Here is a 22232-nt window from a genome sequence, read left to right as displayed (position 1 = left end):
CAACGCCCTAGATATATTTTGACGCACCCTGTGTGTGTATGTATGTATAATAATGGGCTACTTAATTTGGTGCATTTTGTAGATATCTTTTCTAACTCACGACCCATCATCCTACGGTTTTGGTGATCCAATAGAACTTAAGAACAATCCCAATAATATAAGGAATGTCTCTCGGTACACACATAGAGCAATTCAGTTTTACAATCACAAAAATGTAGGTAATTTTTTACTTATTTATTTATTGATTGGTATGTTAAATTCACATTACACTTTGAAATATTCCTGGGTAGGGGACAAATTACAAGTGTGTGAAGATTAAGGGGGCAAACCGTGTGGTTGTGGCCAATATATTCTTATACATTACCTTTGAGGCCAAGGATGAGAATCATGATGATAGTCAGTGTAAAACTTTTTATGCTGAGCTGTCTCGTGGAATTCGATCAGAAGCAGAGACGAACCTAAATTAGGTAAAATTAATTTTATTAAATCTGCTCAAACTGAAATCCATTTTATTGATTTGGATTTTAATTTTAAATCTGAATTTTAAAACAGACAGAATATGATATGTTTAGGAGATTAATCCACACCTCAGATCATGTGGCCAACACAGGTCAATACATTATCAAACAATAGTGCGGCCATCTCCTGCAGATCATAGAATTTAAGTAGTTAAAGAATAACTGTTTGCACTAAAATATCGGAACGGCTGGTCATTAGGTATAAGGTACCACCTGTAGAATTGAATTACCTTTTTTATATGTTTGCCGGGCTATGCAATGACTGTAAAATCTTTTTGGATGATTCTCTTTTTGATGTGCTAGGTTGCATTAGATTTCTGACTATTAGGCTTTTTTACCATTTGATTGTATTTGCATAGATATCTGTGCATTGCGTTCCAGCCTTAACCCACCTGCAGCAGTTTTGAGATGTGCTAGAAAGTTAGCTTTAGTACATAGCTTTCCATTAGTTTTTGTCAACAACATGAATTTTATCTTGGGTCATACTCTCTTTTAGATCCTTTGCAGCTATTGAACCACGGATACTTATTTAAGGTTATATATGTTATTGAACTTATACGTGGATGCTTTTGATGCTTCTTGAATCCCTTATTAGATACTTGTCTATGTCATATTGAATATTTAGAAGAAAATAATAGTAAGAGGGTTCAAACACTTACAACTTTCTTTGAAAGAAGAATTACAATAAATATTGTGAGAAATATTATTAGTCTTAATTTCTTTTGGATGATTTTTTTTTGTGCTAGGTTTCTGACCAATAGGCTTTTATATTCTATTTGATTGTATTTGCATAGATATTTGTGCATTGCGTTCCAGCCTTAACCCACCTGTAGCAGTTTTGAGATGTGCTAGAAAGTTAGCTTTAGTACATAGCTTTCCATTAGTTTTTCTCAACAACTTGAATTTTATCTTGGTTCATTCTCTCTTTTAGATCCTTTGCAACTATTGAACCACGGATACTTATTTACTTATTTAAGGTTATATATGATATTGAACTTTTACGTGCATGTAATAACTTTTGATACTTCTTGAATCCCTTATTAAATACTTGTCTGAGATTACAAGGTTCCAAGCACTTCGTATGTCATATTGAATATTTAGAAGAAAATAATAGTAAGAGGGTTCAAATACTTACAACTTTCTTTGAAAGAAGAATTAAGATAAATATTGTGAGAAATATTATTAGTCTTAATATAAGGAGAAAAATATATCCCCGCCCTCCCTCACTACACTAGAATTTATTTTGCAAATAATCACCTTTAATTATTTTTTGACAAGTAACTCGGAATTATTCAAAATTTCATAATTACCCTACTATCTCTGCTAATGTTTAAATAAAAATAGAACGTTGTGGTGCAAAACTCATGGCATGTATTATTGGGATGCATTCCCCTTTTGAACACTTTTTAATATATTCTATATAATCTATTCCTTGCACCGTTATGTTCTCGAACCAATTGACATGCCAACATTAGAAACCGAACCCCCTCTCTCCCATATTTTGCAACTAATTGCAATCCTAGACTCATATTTTTAGAAATAACACTATAGTGTTCTTTTTGTGATACCTCTACTCTGTGATACTTGTTATATGCATGCAAGAGGTTTAAGATTTTTCTTTTTATGCCACTTACTTCCCTTTGTTTTCTAGAGAGCATTAATTTGATACTTTGGAAATGAAGATAATGAAGAGTTTTTATTAAATAGATTAATAATGCTTTTACAGAGTGTAATGCATCCTTTGTCTAGTTTTAAGTTTGTTATGCCTCCTCTGTTCAATTTTAAGTTTTTATCCTTTTTCATGGTTTAATATCTCTTAAACTTGTTATACTTGCACTAGAATTATTTGGTTAGTGTTGGAACTGTTTGTTTTATTTCTAGGTGGGTAAAAGAAAAATGTATAAACTATTGTATGTACACAATAATATTTTTTTCAAATTGACCTGTGGTATTCTTCACCTTTATGTTTACCTTCCATTTACAAAAACTCCAACATAGCTAAGCATTGTTAACTATTCAGACATGAAACAAAATGGATTATTTTTTATGCATCCTGAATTCTATTGACTTGGATTATATAGATTCAAAAAATTGTATGTGGATGATTCAGTGATTAGCACTTTATTAAATACCAACTTTTTTCTTTTTTTCTTATAGAGGCATAATAGCAATGAGAAGAGATTGAAAAATTAAATTTGAAAGTTTTGACTTATTCATAATGGTTGTTCGTGATCTTTTTATTCTCAAACACCCCTTTTTAAAATTAAAATTATAATTCCTTAATCGACTCTTCTTTTATGGCAGATAACTAAGCAGAGAAATCCAACTTCCATGAGGGTGTCATGTTTCTTGATGTGGATGACAACTCCACATCTTTCAATTGCATAGAGAATTACTTGAAGATTCTTTTGTCAAGCTTATATTTGCTTCTCTTAAATAGCTTTTATATGTTTATAAGAAATTTCTGCTACTGTGGTTTATATACAACTCCTATTATATTATCCATAGAAGTTTCTTTAACTGAAATATTTCTATCATTACTTCTTTCTTTTTTTTTTTTTTTTTTTTTTTTTTTTTTTACAATGCTTCTTATAATTTTTAAATTCTCTTCATATCAATAATTATTCAACATTACATTTCTTTTTAACTCTCACATAGCAATTTGCCTATAAAATAAAATCACTCTCTCTATTGCATAATTTACATCACGGTCAGTTGCCTATAAAAGGTTGTTTGTGAATTTCCTAAAAACTATGTGCAGAAAACTAATGGTGTTAAATATGTCCATTTCTTTTTAACTCTCACATAGCAATTGCCTATAAACTAAAATCACGACACCACGGTCAGTTGCCCTATAAAAGAAATGTAATGTTGATGATGATGAAATCCAATCAATTGTTGATGTTTTATGTAGCTGATGAAGAAAGGTATAATAGAAAATCCAAAAGGTACTTAAAATGTAAAACTATAATTCTTTGAAAATAAAAATATTTTTAAATTATTTATTTCTCAATCTTTATCTTTTTTTTTTCTTTTTTTTTTTTTTTTTGTATATCTCATTTCTTCATTAAATGAATCATTGTCAAGTGTTAATTCTTCCACCCCAAAATAAGTTTTCACGACTTGTTGAATATTGTCTATCTCCACTAGAAAAAGAAAAGATTTTCCTTTGTACCTTGTCATTTTGTTGCTGAATTCATCCATGTACTGCCAAAAAGAACAAATATACTTTAGAACTATTGAGAAATTCAAGTAAGTATTTACCTCAATTTGTAATTGTAGTAAATCATGTAGAATAATTTATTAATGTTTGGCAATCATTGAACACTAAAATAAATACAATAATAAGATTTTAAGATATAATAATACTTTTGAAAGCATTTTGGATATGTTGTGTTGCATCGAGTACAATCATTAACAACCCTTTCAATTGTTTTGTTGTTAGTTGTGCAACAAAATATAATACATAATTAAGGAAGATTAAGAAATATACTGAAATTTAATACCTCTCAATATATAAATTGAATATAAAAATATGCTACACTATTAAGGAAGATTAAGAAATATATTGAAATTTAATACCTCAAGGGATATCGTAGATTTTCCAATTATATCTTGAAATTTGACTTGTTCAGCGCCATTGAATTTTTGATCTTTTGTAATGGAAATCAAACTTCTTATATCTTTCTTATTTATGTTCTCTTTGACCTGTCCACATATAAATTGTCTTCTAAAATAATTAAATAAATAAAACATGTAATAATTTACTTATTTACCTAATTGAATTTTATTATGTAATAATTTTTACCTATTTGAATTTTATTAGGTAATAATTTTTAGAGTTTCTATAATTTGAAATATATTTCCACGTGTTAGAGTTTAATAAATATTTTATATGAATTTTATTAGGTAATAATTTTTAGAGTTTCTATAATTTGAATATATATAATTTGAAATGTATTTTGTGTTAGAATTTTAATAAATATTTTATTTGAATTTTAATAGGTAAATTTTTTTAGAGTTTTTATAATTTGAAATACATAATTTGAAATATATTTCATGTTAGGATTTTAATAAATATTTTATTTGTATTTTATTAGGTAATAATTTTTAGAGTTTCTATAATTTGAAATATATTTCGTGTTAGAGTTTTATATTTCAGTCTTTGCACATTAGTAAAATGTTTGGTAGTTTATAACTCAAAAGCGATGTTGGACAATTAAACTCATTTAATAAATATTTTAAATGTTTGGTAAATTAATTTATTAAATAATTACCTATTTTATTTTAATAAGTAACTTTTAATAAACTTCAAAACCAAAAGGCCAAGATTAATATTTCTTTAGGTCTATATTTTTATAACTGACTTCCATGTAATCCTTTATAACTCAAAACCGATATGAAACAAGAAAAATGTTTGGTAAATTATTTTATTAAATAATTATCAAAAATATTTATTAATTGAAATAAAAAGAGTTTTTATAAAAGTATAACACAAATTACCTATTTACCTATTTGAATTTTATTAGGTACTAATTTTTACAGTTTCTATAATTTGAAATGCATTTCGTGTTAGAGTTTTAATAAATATTTTATTTGAATTTTATTAGATAATAATTTTTTATTTTATTTGAATTTTATTAGGTAATCATTTTTATATTTTCTTTAATTTGAAATATATTCATGTTAGAGTTTTAATAAATATTTTATTTGAATTTTATTAGGTAATAATTTTTAGAGTTTCTATAATTTGAAATATATTTTGTGTTAGAGTTTTAATAAATATTTTAATTGAATTTTATTAGGTAATAATTTTTATAGTTTCTATAATTTGAAATATATTTCGTGTTACAGTTTTATATTTCAGTCTTTGCACATTAGAAAAATGTTTGGTAATTTATAACTCAAAACCAATGTGGGATAATTAAACTCATTTTATAACAATTAATAAATATTTTTTTATAATTTATTACTCAAAATCGATGTAGGACAATTACCTATTTTATTTTAATAAGTACTTTTAATAATCTTCAAAACCAAAAGGTTGAGAAAGATGTGGGACAATTAAACTCATTTAATAAATATTTTAAATGTTTGGTAAATTATTTTATTAAATAATTACCTATTTTATTTTAATGAGTAACTTTTAATAAGCTTCAAAAGCAAAAGGCCGAGAAAGGTAAAATTACTATTTCTTTATGTCTATATTTCGAGAAAGGTAAAATTAATATTTTTTTATGTTTATATTTTTATAGGAGGCTCCCATGTAATTCTTTATAACCCAAAACCAATGTGGGACTCTTTATTAAACTCTTTAAAATTGAAGCCGAGAAATGTATGATTAATATATCTTTAAGTCTATAATTTTATAAGAGGCCTCGATGCAATCCCTTATAACTCAAAACCGATATGGGACAATTAAACACTTTTTATTAATTGACAATGTAATCCTTTATAACTCAAAACTTATTAATTGACAATGGCCGAGAAAGGTATGATTAATATTTCTTTAGGTCTATATTTTTATAAGAGGCATCCATGTAATCCTTTATAACTCAAAACCGATGTGGGACAATTAAACTCTTTTTATATCAATTAATAAATATTTTTTTATATTAATAAATAAATACTGAAATACAATGATTAATATTTCTTTAGGACAATTAAACTCTATTTATATCAATTAAAAGGTCTATATTTTTATAAGAGACTTCCATGTAATCTTTTATAACTCAAAACCGATGTGAGACAATTAAACTCTTTTTATTAATTGACAAAGGTTAAGAAATATATGACTCATTTTTCTTTAGGTTTATATTTTTATAAGAGGCTTCCATGTAATCATTTATAACTCAAAACTGATGTCGAACAATTAAACTCTTTTTATATCAATTAAAAAATATTTTTTTATATTAATAAATAAATACTGAAATACACTGATGTGGGACAAGAAAAATGTTTGGTAAATTATTTTATTAAATAATTACCTTTTTATTTTATTAAGTAACTTTTAATAAGTTTCAAAACCAAAAAGCCGAGAAAGCTATGATTAATATTTCTTTAGGTCTATATTTTTATAAGAGGTTTGCATGTAATTCTTTATAACTTAAAACCGATGTGGGATAATTAAACTCTTTTTATTAATTGACAAAGGCTAAGAAATGTCTATATTTTTATAAGAAGCTTCTATGTAATCTTTTATAACTCAAAATCGATGTGGGCCAATTAAACTCTTTTTATATCAATTAATAAATATTTTTTTATATTAATAAATAAATACTGAAATCATATGATTAATATCTCTTTAGGACAATTAAACCAATTAAACTCTTTTTATATAAACTAATAAGTATTTTTTTTTATATTAATGAATAAATAATGAAATAATGAATTACTAAAACACTTTTATTAAATAATTACCTATTTTATTTTAATAAGTAACTTTTAATAAGTTTCAAAACCAAAAGGCCGAGAAAGTTATGATTAATATATCTCTAGTTCTATATTTTTATAAGAGCTTTCATGTAATCCTTTATAACTCAAAATCGATGCGGGACAATTAACTATTTTTATTAATTGACAAAGCCCAAGAAATTTATGATTAATATATCTTTCGTGTAATCCTTTATAACTCAGACAGAACCGATGTAGGAAAATTAAACTCTTTTTATTAATTGACAAAGGCTGAGAAAGGTATAACTTTTTATTAATTGACAAAGTCTAAGAAAGGTATGATTAAAATTTCTTTAGGTCTATATTTTTGTAAGAGGCTTCTATGTAATTCTTTATAACTCAAAACCGACGTGGGACAATTAAACTCTTTTTATATCAATTAATAAATATTTTTTATATTAATAAATAAATACTGAAATACTATGATTAATATTTCTTTAGGACAATTAAACCAATTAAACTCTTTAGGTCTATATTTTTATAAGAGGCTTTCATGTAATCCTTTATAACTCAAAACCGATGTGGGACAATTAAACTCTTTTTATATTAATTAATAAATATTTTTTTATATTAATAAATAAATACTGAAATACTATGATTAATATTTCTTTGGATAATTAAACTAATTAAACTCTGTAATGACTTGGTCATTTTCCTTCCTTTCTTTTTCCTCCATTTTTACAGATTAATTTTTTTTTCGTTGAAATTTCTCTTCGTATAATCTCACTATTCGTGCTCAGAGTTGGTTTTTGACTTCACGTACTTCCATTCTAGTTGGTTTCCTTGAAAGGCATAACTTTACTTTTGGAGAAAAGCTTGCCGATTGTTTCTTTTTCCCGTAGAGGCGTGGATGAAGAGATTCTTCAGAAATATTTTTGTTTCTTGTGGTGTTTTTCATAAATATCTTTTGAAGATATTTTGGTTTAGGGGTTTTTAAGAAAATATTTTTTGGAAGATATTTTCATTTGGGGTCACTTGCGCAGTTATCTTTTCGTGTAGGTACCTTTGTACAATTAATAAAAGTTAATTGCTAAGTGTCTCATTGGGGCTTGAATCCTCGTACGGGATTCATTTTTACATTTCAGTGAGTCATGTACTCTTAGAATTTACTTGCGGTCGATCCCTGCAGTTTTCGGGTTGTCGGCTCGGTTAATGCCAAACTTGTTTAGGGCATATCTTTTTGCTCAGGACTCAGTTTTCGACGCATTTTCTTCCGTTGTTCATTTTATTGCATTTTGATTCTTTTTTGTTCAAGGTGTTTTGCCGTTTGAGTGCGTCTACTCAAATTTTACTTTTTCAGACCTGGCGGGACCCGTTTATGGCACTTTTAGGGTTTTTCTATAAATAGGGAGAGTCACAAGGAAATGTCTTCCATCTCTTTCCCTCTTGGCCGGCAGCCATGGGAGCCCAAGGGGCTGCCACCTTTCTTTTTCCTTTTCCAGCCACTTCCCTTTAGTAAAATGTCGTAGTGCCTTAGTGTTTTATGTCCGCCTTGACGAGACATTCGATTCCAACCGATTGGAATCCCATTTTGGCTATTTTTTGAGTTTGGGTTTGAAGCCAAGTTTGGATTTTGGTGTGACCTCCTTGGTGTTTAATGATCACATTGTTGTCCCCGACAAAATCTCAAAGTTTCATAGGATTCGGAGCGGTTTCATTTCGGTGGGAATTTGTGATTTTCATCTCAAATTGAGGTAGGGGATGTCATAGGTTTATATTTGAGTTGTATTGATTGTTTTGATAGCTTATACAACTTGTATGCATGTTTTATTCATGTTTTAGAATTTAATTTAATTATTTTCTATGTTTAATATTTAATTCTCATGATGGTATATAACTTATAATTAAATTGTGGCATGTTAGTAAACTAAGCCTTGGTATGTTTATCAACATATATTAAATTGGGAGCATTTGAATAAGAATTGCAACTTTTATTTAATATTTATCTTTTGTGAAAGATTAATTCACATAGTTGTATCAAGCATGAAATTAACTTGTAATGTAATATTAAAGTAGGTCTTAGTGTGTTCTTTAACCTATATTAATTTAAGGACATTTGGAGTTGTTTAAAATCTAGAGAAAATTAATTAATTAGCTTAATTAATTTTATTTTTAAGTGTTGTAGTCACTTAAATTGATATTGGGTGTAATATATGTGAAGACCGTGCTATGTCCTTTAACATATATTAATTTGAGTATAATTGGAATTGATTTGAAATTTAGAGACTTTTCAAGTTAGGTTGAGAACCTCTTGAAACTTAGTATGTTTAATTACCTTGTGAGCATATTACTAATTAGTAGAATTAGTACTTGTGGCCTCTTAAAATGGTAATTGGACTTAGCAGGATATAGAATATCATTGACTTACATAACTTGTTTAAATATATCTCGTATAGGTATATAGCTTGTTTAGAATATTACAATTGATTACCTTGAAAGGTAGTTACTAAATTATAACTTATTTAGTACTTGTGACTTAGGATGGTAATTGGGTTTAATTGTTGTGAAATATTCTTATTTTGTGTATAAATTATATATTGGAGACTTGACATGTCATATACTATTTAGACTTGAGCTCTAGGACATGGTTTGTGTGGATTCAACCTTACTCGTGCATGGAAGATGGGTTTTATGCATTATTGGATTTGATATAAGTTAGTTTGGTCTAACTTATTGATTTTGGTTTAAGTTTTGAATTATTGATAAAGACCACCAACTTTAAAAGTTCAAGTGTATGCATTTAAATTCCAAGTTTTGCCTTCAAAATGTAATTTTTCTGATATTGGAGGTTTGACGTATGGTTTTGTAAATTCAATATGTATTGAGGCTTTGAGCCATTGTATCACATTCTATATACATTTTACATTTGTGAGCATGCTCACACACATGCACAAGTCTAAAATATTGTTTTTGGACCAAATTCAAGTTGTGGTTTAAGGCTTGGGTGAAGCCATAACATTTCTTGTGTATGGCAGGACTTTTTGCACTTTCTCTGGTCATTTCGGTCTACCGAAATATTGTTTATGTTGATCGATGGCTTTTTTGTTTAAATTGCACAGAAAAACTCACTTTCCAGTAGCTAAAAACACTGTTTGGGTCAATTTCGGTCGACCGATTCTTTATTTCGGCCTACCTAAATGATTTTCCTTCATTTTTAGGATTTTGGGCCATTTTGGGTTCATTTCAATCCACCGGTGGCTCATTTCGGTCGACCTAAATGGTTTAATTCTTCATTCTTCAGTTTTAGAACAATATTGTTGCTCTGACTTCAAACGGTCATAACTTCTTCATTTCTAATCCAAATGGGGTGATTCTTGAGCCTAAATTCAAGGATTTTGAGTCATCTTTCTAATGGTACCGATGCCATTTTAATATTTAAATTAGAGTGGGATTTATTCATATTTTAGTGAGACAGTGTCGGATTTTGTTTGAACCGGGAATGGGAGTCTTGTAGGATTCTTGGCCAAAGTTCTATGAACCTCTTGGAATGTTGTGAAATGATTAGTTTAGATTGTGTGGACCTCATTTGACTTGCTTGGAGTCAAATTTCCCTTCTTATTTGTAAATTGACCATTTTGCCCCTAATTGACAGATTTTGCCGGTTTTGACTCTCGTTTGCTCATTCGCTTTTCTTTAAGTTTCGTGACTTCATGGAAGGTCACATTAGTGTCTTGGGGATGATTTATATCTCTATAGACTTTGGTTTTACTTTATTGCTCTGTAGACTTTGGTTTTATCTTTCACTTCCACATTTCGGATCCGTTATCGGGTTAACTTTTGGTTCATCACTGACGCACCGGTTTGCAAAACTTGGGTCGTCACAAACTCTTTAGGTCAATATTTTTATAAGAGGCTTCCATGTAATTCTTTATAACTCAAAACTGATGTGGGACAATTAAACTCTTTTTATATCAATTAATAAATATTTTTTTTATATTAATAAATAAATACTGAAATACTATGATTAATATTTCTTTAGGACAATTAAACCAATTAAACTCTTTAGGTCTATATTTTTATAAGAGGCGTCCATGTAATTCTTTATAACTCAAAACCGATGTGGGATAATTAAACTCTTTTGATCTCAATTAATACATATTTTTTTATATTAATAAATAACTACTGAAATACTATGATTAATATTTCTTTAGGACAATTAAACCAATTAAACTTTTTTTATATCAATTAATAAATATTTTTTTATATTAATAAATAAATACTGAAAGACTGAAACTCTTTACATACTTAATATTAAAATAAATAAATACTGAAATACTGAAACTCTTTGCACATTTAATAATAGTATAGACATACATAGGGTCAAGTTAGCTCAATCAATCAGAACACCGCCGTGTCAAGGTTCAAACCCGCATAAAAAAGACAAGCCAATGGGATATGGGCCACATTCTACTAGTTTAATTAGAAGGCAAACTTCCAATCAGCCAGGAAAAAAAAAAATTATGATCCTTATCACAAACATCAAAATTGTATTAGTAAAGTAGGTTAAGTGAGATTAACCCAATTTTAATACGGCCCATAAAGCCCACGCAGAAGAACCCAGAAGAATGATATAAATAGAGGATAATTCAAATACTGTTATAACATAGTGGGGTCCACTTCATCATTTACCCCATGCATGAGTGTTATTGCAGAATATGGTGTGCTAAGGGGATTGTCTATATCAGTAGATTATCTATTGAAGACTAGTGTGTTATGTATTGCGTGCTTTGTATGAGATAATATAATGAGTGAAATGCAGTGCATTAGGTGGTGAAAACTATATAAATTAAGAAATGTAGTGTATTGCAAAGCTGATACACCAACAGACTTATAATGCACGTACATACTGATTGTGCACACATGTTGTATTATAAGTTGTCTGATCAAGACTTGTGAGAAGAATCGTTATGCATTCTTTGTGTTGTATTTTGCTGAGAATTGACACTACTGAATTATTTTTTTCTTTTTTTGGCCTTCGTTACTTTGAGAATGCAATTCGCTACCACTTTGAGAATGCAACTCTTTATCTAAAAGAATAGACGTCACACTTTTGAATTAATTGGTGTCTCATTCTTGAATCAAAATCCCCTTGGGTGAGCTTTTTCAACGTTTCATTTGATGGGTGGAGGTCATTATTGTCAATAGTAACTTTCATTAGTCTAATGGTTTCCCATGTGAACTTGAAAAAACAGGAGGTGAAAAATAGACAAAATTATTAAAGTAGGAACGCAGCTATGGCTTAAAAAAAAAAAGGGCATTTTGATTCAAACTAGCACATTCACAATAGAGAGCACTGGCTAGCTTCAACTGTTAAACTAGAAATTCTCAACTTCTGAGGTTTTAATCAGCTGTGAAGAGAAAGAAAGATGGCACACCAAAGGAGGGCTATGGTGAATGTTGGGATCGTATGGCAAACTAGAGGAGGAAATTTGAAATTTGGGCTTTAAATTCACAAATCGGGCCCATGTTTGAGTTGGGTTTTGTTAAAACCCAGACATATTCGGGTTGGGCTCGGGCTCAACCCGAACCCAAAAAAATAATAATAATTTTTTTTTCTCCTTTCTCTCTCCTCTCCCTTCTTTCTCTTTCTGTCTCTGTCACCGCCGTCCCCCTCTGCTGCCATTCGAGGAGATAAGTGTACCAGAGCTTGTAGATTCCAGGGAACGCTTTGAGGGCTTGCTCGAAGATCCTGTGATGTTTATTGAAATTTGCGTCAGTTCGAGTAATTAGGTAGCGACACCATAGCTTCAAGTTGAAGGGATTTCGGAGGAGCTTTTCTTTGTAAAGGAGGTCATCTTGACTTGGGTAGAGCTCTTGTGGTATTATTGACATGGCGATTTCAAAACCCTAACAAAATCAAGATTACACTTGATTTTAGTTTTCAAAACAAGAATTATAGACCTTGATTAGTTGATTTAGAAAAAAAATAAATAAAACAAAACCCATACATACAAGGAAGCAGTTGCAAAGAGAGAGGCAGGCAAGCTTGAGAGTTGAGAGACAGCGATTGAAGCTTGTGAACGGCGAACCCGAACTAAAACAACGAGCGATGGAAACTGAAAGATATGGGTTTTGATTTTTTGAACAATCTGAAATGAAATGCCGATATGGGTTTTGATCTTTTGATATAGATAAACTGAAATATATAAGTTTTGAACTTCTAATTCTTTAGATTTTGTAGTTTGCAGTTGTAGAGGGAGAGAGAGGGCATGTTCAGAGTTGAAATGATAGAGGCGTTGGGGAGGCTGAAATGATTTGCCCTAAAAATATTTTATTTTTTAATAATAATATAATCAAATAATATATATATATATATCAAATATATAAATTTTCGGGAAAAAAAAATCATAAAAATAAAAAAAATCAACCTGTCAACCCAACTCGAGCCCGAAAATATTCGGGTTGAATTTTGACCATAACCCATGTTAGATATAATTTGGGCTGGTCCAACCCAATCCTATTCGGATTGAGGTTGGGTTGGATTGAGACTGGGCTGGGTTGGGGAGCCCAACTTGCAACCATTGTGAAAGCCAAGATCCAAGACAAGGAAGGAATTCCTCCGGATCAGCAGCGGCTGATTTTCGCCGGCAAACAGCTTGAGGACGGCCGGACTCTCGCCGATTACAATAGCCAGAAGGAGTCGACTCTCCATCTGGTTCTCAGGCTTCGAGGAGGTATGCAGATTTTTTTCAAAACCCTAACCGGCAAGACCATCACGCTCGAGGTTGAAAGCTCCGACACAATTGACAATGTGAAAGCTAAGATCCAAGACAAGGAAGGGATCCCTCCTGATCAACAGCGTTTGATTTTCGCCGGAAAGCAGCTCGAGGATGGTCGGACTCTGGCCGATTACAACATACAGAAGGAGTCCACCCTCCATTTGGTTCTGAGGCTTCGCGGTGGGATGCAGATCTTTGTAAAGACTCTGACAGGAAAGACAATTACTTGGGAAGTGGAGAGCTCGGACACCATTGATAACGTGAAGCCCAAAATCCAAGACAAGGAGGGCATTCCTCCGGACCAACAGAGATTGATCTTTGCTGGTAAGCAGCTCGAGGACGGGAGGACTCTTGCGGACTACAACATTCAGAAGGAGTCTACGCTGCATTCGGTGTTGAGGCTTAGGGGAGGAATGCAGATATTTGTTAAGACATTGACTGGGAAGACCATCACATTGGAGGTGGAAAGTTCGGTTACAATTGATAATGTCAAGGCTAAGATTCAGGACAAGGAGGGTATTCCAATGGATCAGCAGAGATTGATCTTTGATGGCAAGCAGCTCGAGGATGGGTGCACTCTTGCTGATTACAACATACAGAAGGAGTCAACCTTTCACCTTGTCTATGATGGTGATTTCTGAAATCCATGCATTTTAGTTTATTGGCTTGTTGTGGTTCTAGTTGGTTTGTGATCGAAGATAGTTTCTTTAATGAGTAGATAGTTTCTTAATGTTCTGTAGTTTCGTGTTACTGCTCTTGGGTTCTAATGTTGACTTTGTCGAATTGAATAAAATCATGTTGTGTTCTGTATTATACACCTTCTTGCCATATGAGTCTATATGTGATTTGGTTTCTATTTTTTTTTTTATTTTGGTTTTGTTATGGATGCAAATTGGAATATTTTTGGAGGATATTTGAAGATTTAATATATGTGAAATGTGGCATGATGTTGAAGGAGGTAATTGTTGAAGATTTATATTTACGAGACCAAAACAATGTTTCGGTGATGATATTCAACTATTGTTTTCAACCCTTTTGATATCTTGGGTTCGACAGTCGGATACATCCATACACATACATACGACTTTTTCATGTCGGATCCAAATTCAAATTCAACATATGTTGAATCTATTCGCAGGTCTGACTGCAATTCCAAATATGGAATTCAAATAGGGGATTGAGAGAGTGTGCTTGGACAAAGAATGATTCAAATTCAACATAGCATATGTTGATTGTACCTTGAACTTTCTACCCCATATCTGCAAACTTTAGGGGCTCTTTCGTTTTCTGTTCATTATGGGTCTGTATGGTTGGTTAATTATAGGTTGGCAACATTTATCTTTTGATTTGATTTTGAGCTGCTTTCAGTGTAGATATCACGAACCTAGGTTCCAATAGATGATTTTAATCTTTAGGGTTTTGTCAGAGTTTGAAGATTAATTTTAGCATGGATAAACCTGAACTGAATTCTTTTAGTTATATTTGAAATTCAGAGGCTATTGATTCGTACAATGGGTAAAATTTGAACAGCCACTTTGTTAAAATGGTGCTAAAAGAAGGTTCAAGGTTAGATTTTTATGTAGTCTGCCTGCTCAACTTCCTGAATTCTTCAAGACTACATCCTAATGCTATGCATGACCGGATATCAAATGGTAAGACATAGACATCTCATTATCAATTCTATCATTGTAGGCGTTTTCAGTTAGCAATAAGGGTTTTAGCTATAATGGACCTGATAAACAATTGGTCAGCTGTTGGTCAATAGACTGCAGTGCTGATATTTTGTGAAACACAAACCAACTTTCTAAATTCTACAATTATCATAAATTTTAGGGAGGTTCTGGAGAAATTACTAAATTTTCCCTGGTCTCAGTTTGTAGTCTGCCGCTGGCTGGCTAAACTGTAAGATTTTTAGAGGTTTAAAATTTCTACTTGAGATACCTGTCATATGCATTTTAGAGGTTTATGATTTTTCTTTTTATGCCACTTACTTCCCTTTGTTTTCTAGAGAGCATTAATTTGATATTTTGGGAATGAAGAGAATGAGGTGTTTTTATTGAATAGAATAGAATTAGTAGCAGTTTTACATAGTGTAAGGCCTCTTTTCTCCAGTTTTAAGTTTGTAATGCCTCCTTTGTTCAATTTTAAGTTTTAAGTTTCTAATGCACTAGAATTATTTGGTTGGTGTTGGATAAGTAATCATATGAATTATTACTTATCAAAAAAAAAAAAGTAATCATATGAATTATTCAATTTTCTCGCTCTGTTTGTTTAATTTGCCAGGTGGGTAAAAGAAAAATGTGATTAACATGGGTATAAGCAGCAATTGTATGTACACAATAATATTTTCTCAAATTGACCTATGTTTTCATGTGCCTGGTATTCTTCACCTTCATGTTTACATTGCATTTACAAAAACTCCAACATAGTTGTTAAGCATTGTTAAACTATGCAGACATGGAACAAAATGGATTATTTTCTAAGCATCCTGAATTCCACTGACTTGGATTATTATTATATAGATTCAAAAAATTGTATGGATGATTCAGTGATTAGCACTTTGTGATATACTTTTTTTTTTTTTTTCTTTCTTTCTTTCTTATAGAGAGACATAGCAATGAGATGAGATTGAAAAATTAAAATTGAAAGTTTGACTTACTCGTAATGGTTGCTCAAGATTTTGATTTATTCTCAAACACCCCCCTTTAACATCAAATTTATAATTCCTTAATCTACTCTTCTTTTAATTATGTCAGATTCTAAGAGAGAAAACGTTGATCAGTCAGGAGTTCACTGTCAAATTGTTCAAGAAAGCGGAGCAGATGTATCTTCTCTAACTTATATTTTAGCGTACTCCCTCCCCCCTCTTTCTCTATGTATATATATGTATATGTATTTTTGTGTATATGTGTGTGTGTGTGTGTGGCTAATTAACTTGTTGCAATTTATAGGAGTGTCATGCTCCAGACTTCCCCCCACCCACTGATTTGGATCGGCCAATCACCACACTTGAGGAGAAGCAAGTAATTGGCCTCTCACATTCAGTTACTCAGCTTGACAATTACTCTCCTGTATGTATACGCATATATATATATATAATTGGGGCTAATTAGTTTTGTGTATTTTGTAGCGATCTGATGTTACAGCCTACCACCCCGCCTATGTATGTAATTTTTTTTCTTCTTTTATTGAATATGTTAAATTCACATTACACTTCTTTTCATATTGGAAAATTTCTTTGGTAGCGGACAAATTACTGGTGGGGTAGTGGTTTATTCTGTTTTGTGATTCTGTTAATCTTAGATTATAGCTTCTGCCTCCCCTGACCCAATCAAAAAGTTGTGTGAAATAATACTAAATACGCTGAGACGTGTAATTGACTTCAACAAAGTAGGTGTCACTTCTCTAACACCCGCCCTCCTTATATTTTAGCACACAAGGGGCTAATTAATTTGGTGCATTTTGTAGTTACCAATTCAAGCCTTCCACCCTCCATCCTCTGGTTTGGGTTGTCCACTAAAACTCAAGGACAAACCCATTGTGTTGGAGATGGTCGCTGGCCATTCACACTCACCAATTCAGCGTTTCAATGACAATCGTTAATGCTGAGGTGTTCCACGGAATCCAGTCAAAGCGTCAATCTTGAACGTGCTTAATCAGGTAAATAATTTTCGGAGTATTAGTTAGATAGCAGTTCTGAGATTGTTCCACTTGTAACGAGATTTAATTACCCCCAAAAAAAGATTTTCCCACACGTTTATGATAATTCTGAATTGGTGGTTGTGTTTGATAGCAATCCATTTATCAATAGATCCGATGAAATTAGATTCAGTTATTAATTGTTTTGGGGAGAGGAAACTATGGAGATTTTGTGTGTGTATGTACATATATGTACGTATACATGTATGTTTGTATGGAACTCAACTGTTTGTTGTATAATTCCCATTATTGTGCATGTGGTTTTTGATTGTACCTCATTTATGAGCTATATGTGTCCTTATTGATTTTTCGAGTGTGAAATGAGTACATTAGACTCTATCAACAGTTCTAGGGATATTAAATTTTTCCTGGATAGTTCTACGGATATTCTTATTGATTATAATATAAAATTTAGAAAAGGCGTAACAAGGGTTCCAATCACATAAAGTTTTTCAAAAAGAAGAATTACAATATCCTAAGAATATCATGCCTAATTCAATTGAAAGCGCTTATGTCCATGCAAGGTAACTCTTATTTTGTTTTCCGTATTTATTTATTTATATATATTTTTAGAATAGAAAGTTAGCGTTAGTATATAGCTTCCCGTTTCTGTTCCGTTGTTTTTTTTTTATTATACATAAATTCTAAGTCATAAGTTCTTATGGATTTGTTGGGGGAGGAGGAATGAGGACATTAATTTATGTCAACAACCTGAATTTTATCTAGTCATAATCTCTCTTAAATCCTTAGCATCAATGAAGCAACTTTTAATTTATATGTATGTAGTTATATTTGATATTGAAGGTAGAGGGAAATATAATTTTGAAGACAACTTTTAATGCTTCTTGAATCCTTGGAGATACATGTCCCACGTAGGTGTTGAACATAACAAGGTTCCAAGCACTTAGTAGGTCATGGTTGAATATTTAGAAGAAAAGAAATGTAAAAGGGGTTCAAACACTCAAAACTTTCTTCGGAAGAAGAATTAAGATGATATTGTGAGAAATATCATGTCTAATTAGTTTTAGGTTTTTTCTGTGTAACATAAATCTTAATTCGTTTTCCGTGAAAATATTGTGACAATGGAACATTAGCCTTATGAGACCCCCCCCCCCCCCCCCCCCCCAAAAAAAAAAAAAAAGTTGCACTGTCATGTGCAAAACTCGTGGTATGTATATATTATTATTATATTTTTGACCATCAAATCTATCCCTTGTGGAATGACATTTTAGCCATGGCTTTTGCTAAAATGTCATTCCACAAGGGATAGATTTGGGTTCCTTCTTCCCACGGTCGTTTTGAAGTTAGATCCTTGTTCTTATGTTTGTCTAATTTTGTTAATCGAGAATTCCCATGGAAAACCATTTGGCGGTCTATAGCTCCAACTAGAGTGGCTTCTTTATTTGGACTGCTATGAGGGGAAAGATTTTAACAGTTGATAACTTGAGAAAAGGGGGTAATTATATTGTCAATCGGTGTTGTCTATGCAAGGATACTGAAGAGTCCGTTGATCACCTCCTTTTGCATTGCCTACTAGCGACCGAATGTTGGAATCTTATTGTTGGGTTGTTTGGCATGTGTTGGGTTATGCCACAATCTACTAAGGAATTAATTCATGTTTGGAGAGGATGTCGGGTGAGAAGAGATGTCCGCGATTTCTGCAGAATCGTACCTCATTGTGTATGGTGGTGCATCTGGAAGGAGAGAAATAGCAGAATGTTCGAAGGGAAAGAGTCGCCTATGGCAATGGTCAAACTTTACATTCTTCGCTCTCTTTTCAATTATGTGAAGAGAAGTTTTTATTCTTCTTCGGAGGATTTAATTACTTTCTTGGATTCGTTGGGGCCTTAGTCCTGGTCCCACTCTTGTAATTGGGACGCGTTCCCCTTTTGAATGCCTTTTCTTAAATTATTTTTAATTATCAAAAAAATATATATATTTTAGCCATGGCTTCATTTTCTAAGGCAATTATATGGTCAGCATACCCTAGGCCACAAAATGGCTGCCAATAAGCTAGTGCGCACGAGAGGTGGGTTGGTTTAGGAAAGGAGCGGGTTACTAGACAAATATCAATTACAACCATCGTAAATGATTCATAAATGTAAAAAACCTTTCGATTTGTGATTGTTTCATCAACTCCTCGTTAAACATCAACTGAAGTTGGAGCTTAACAAATGGATTGGATTTTATGCTAGCAATGACAGGGGCTTGAAAGGTAACATCAGTGGTGGTGGTCACCTTAGTTTTAATATATATATATATATAAAGGTTACATTCAAGGATGGATATAAAGATTTTTGGAATAATGACGGTTTGTTGGATATGCTATTTCGACGGGTGGAATCGAGATCATCAGAAAATAGAAGACGATGTGAGATAGAACATGGTTGTGAAAGAGGAGATGGGAAAAGGTGTGGATTTTGTTTTGGGTGTTAAGAAAGGGGAAATTGTGGTGACCGGTGGCTGTTTAGCCTTTTTCATTTGGTTTTGGTTCTAATAGTATGGTGTTATTAAATGAGAAGTCTATTTTATACACAAGTTTCCCTTCCCAATCACCGGAGAGAAGAAATATATCAAGCCAAGATAAAGTAGGAGCCTCCATGCTGCTTGTCTAGGTAGAAGACGCTTATTCCAAATGCAAATCAACAAGCTGATTGGCCTCAATAAACTCCAAGAATTCCTCCATCGTCGGTGTCCACCTCCCTCTAGTAGATCTCTCTAATGGGGATCTAACCACATTAATATCCCCACCAATACACCACGGAAGGGGTAATCCTCCTTGCAGTGCACAAGGTCCTCCAATAACAAATGTCTCTCTTCGTCCTCCACCGGACCATACACACTAGAGAAAACCTACTGGGATCCATCCTCCTTCCATGGCAAAGGCACAGGAGATAGAGAATTTCCCCTTCCACACATCCTCCTTAGATTCCTATCTCCTATCCCACATCACAAGGACACACCCTGAATGTGATGACCTTGTGGGTAGGTGTGCCGTGGGCGGGTGCGAAAAACATTATCACGCTACCACACTGGCGAGTTACGGGTGCACAGTCCCACATCACCTAGGTAGGTAAAGAAAAGGTGAAGTGCTTATATGTAAGTGTGTCATCTCCAATTGGTATAAGGCCTTTTGGGATAAAGTCCAGGAGCAAAACCGTGCGGGCTCAGGTCCAAAGCGGGTAATATCATACCATGTGGTGGAGTGGGTACTTACACTGAAGTACCCACAGCATCTAAAGCCTCCCACTCCTCTGTCAAGTGAAATGGGAAATTATATATGACCTTGAAACTACTTGGTATTTTGAATAAAAGGAAGAAAGCTGGTAAGTGCTTCATATCGTCAAAAGAACTACGAGTAATTGATATTTAGAAACAAATGAAAGAAGTATTACCTAATAAAATAAATTAGTAGACTGTTGAACCAATTGGGCGTTGTTTGGGATTAGATTAAATGGGAAATTGAGGTATGTAATAGATAATGTCCTATCTTTTATTGCCCTACATGTTCCATTAGTATCATTATTTTGAGCGGTCACTGTGTATTTTGCTTGTGTTTAACTTTCCCAATTTTATGCAAATTGGTTGTTAAGTTGTAACAGGATTTGTTGTATATTTGGGTCTAAATTAGTTAAAGAACTAAAAATAAATAAATAAATTGATGGTGATATTTTGTTGTTGTAAAACGTGTGTAAAATATTATGGGCCCAAAATAGAATTATATTGCTTTTGATTAATTCCTCTGCACCTCTTTTGCTTGATTCAAACCTTGAAAAGTGAAGCTGAAATGCATAGGAAACAAGTATCTTCCCTGTTGATGTTGAGGGTTGTGTGTTTTCTATGGAGAAAATTTATTGAGAATATAAAAATCCAGCCTTATTATTAGGAATAGTTTTATTATCCTAGTTGCTTAATGAAGAATAGGGTGCAATCCGCTGCTAATTTAGTGAGGAAGTAAGTGATATTATTGTATCATATACAACATAATATGTAAACCAATGACCACATCTAAGAGGAAATAGATTCTGAGTTTATCGGAGCAAATGCTGCGTGAGGTGTAAAGTGCCTACAAGTTCAAGTTGTCAAAGAACACTTTGATTATGGATAGAATTGAACGATTAGAAAACTTAATTCATCCAATTTGTGAATAAGTAAACTATGGCCAGCTTTGAGTGCCATTCATTGGAATTATGCATGACACAAACCTTTTTTTTTTTGGGTGTTATTTGCAGGTGATTCGAGATTGCATGAAGGGGATGAAGGGGACTGACTGTGTAAAGGTGGTTTGTGAATATCCTAAAACTGTGTGTAAACAAGTAATGATGTTACGAATGTCTAGAATGAAATGTTCTCATATATGTTTTTTTAAGTAACAAAGTGAATGGGAGTTGTGGGTGCATGTAATTGAATATGATTGATCCAGTGTTCATCTGAATAGTACTGTAAAATTTGTGCCTTAAATCTTTGGAGGTACAAACAACTTCTTTTGCTGATACAAAACAGTAATACAGACTCACAGTTGTGAAATTCAAGCTATCCACCAAACCCGCTCTCTTCCCTCCAATGGCGACTATTAAATTAAGTAGAGTTGGATTTGGATTTTGCTGGTAGTTGGATTTTGAATGTCTTAATATATATAGTTTGGTGAGTTTATGGTGGTAGTATGGTCTTAATTAAGTTTCCTAATTTTGGAAAGAAAATGAAATTTATGAAGTTGGGTTCCAAGCATGTTAGTGGGTTTCAATTTTTTATTTTTTATTTTTAATCTTAATTTATCCATTTGTGAAATTAATAAACTCGGGCTAATAGAATGTGTCTGGCCAAAATTAATCTTAAATTAATG

The 22232-nt window shown here is 32.0% G+C and overlaps 1 protein-coding gene across 2 annotated transcripts; it reads left to right on the top strand.

The window, feature by feature from the left end:
* Positions 1-13484: 13484 nt before the first annotated feature.
* LOC132305878 (polyubiquitin 11-like) lies at positions 13485-21828 on the top strand. 2 transcript variants are annotated; one of them, XM_059803222.1, is made up of 6 exons: positions 13485-14320; positions 16447-16514; positions 16642-16713; positions 16821-16853; positions 17159-17350; positions 21622-21828. In XM_059803222.1, the coding sequence occupies exons 1-5, from the start codon at positions 13648-13650 to the stop codon at positions 17291-17293; spliced, it is 981 nt and encodes a 326-aa protein (XP_059659205.1). In that variant the 5' UTR covers positions 13485-13647; the 3' UTR covers positions 17294-17350; positions 21622-21828. The 2 variants fall into 2 exon arrangements, with proteins under 2 accessions (XP_059659205.1, XP_059659204.1); XM_059803221.1 differs by lacking the exon at positions 21622-21828 and having other exon boundaries at positions 13535-14320; positions 17159-17436.
* The last annotated feature ends 404 nt before the right edge of the window (positions 21829-22232 follow it).

Source organism: Cornus florida, unplaced genomic scaffold (assembly GCF_030987335.1).
Source record: "Cornus florida cultivar Cherokee Brave unplaced genomic scaffold, ASM3098733v1 CherokeeBrave_3.0.0_Hap2_Chr01, whole genome shotgun sequence".
NCBI classification, from domain to species: Eukaryota; Viridiplantae; Streptophyta; class Magnoliopsida; order Cornales; family Cornaceae; genus Cornus; species Cornus florida.
The sequence above is the reverse complement of the archived record's forward strand: the minus strand, read 5'-3'. Positions and strand labels throughout refer to the sequence as shown.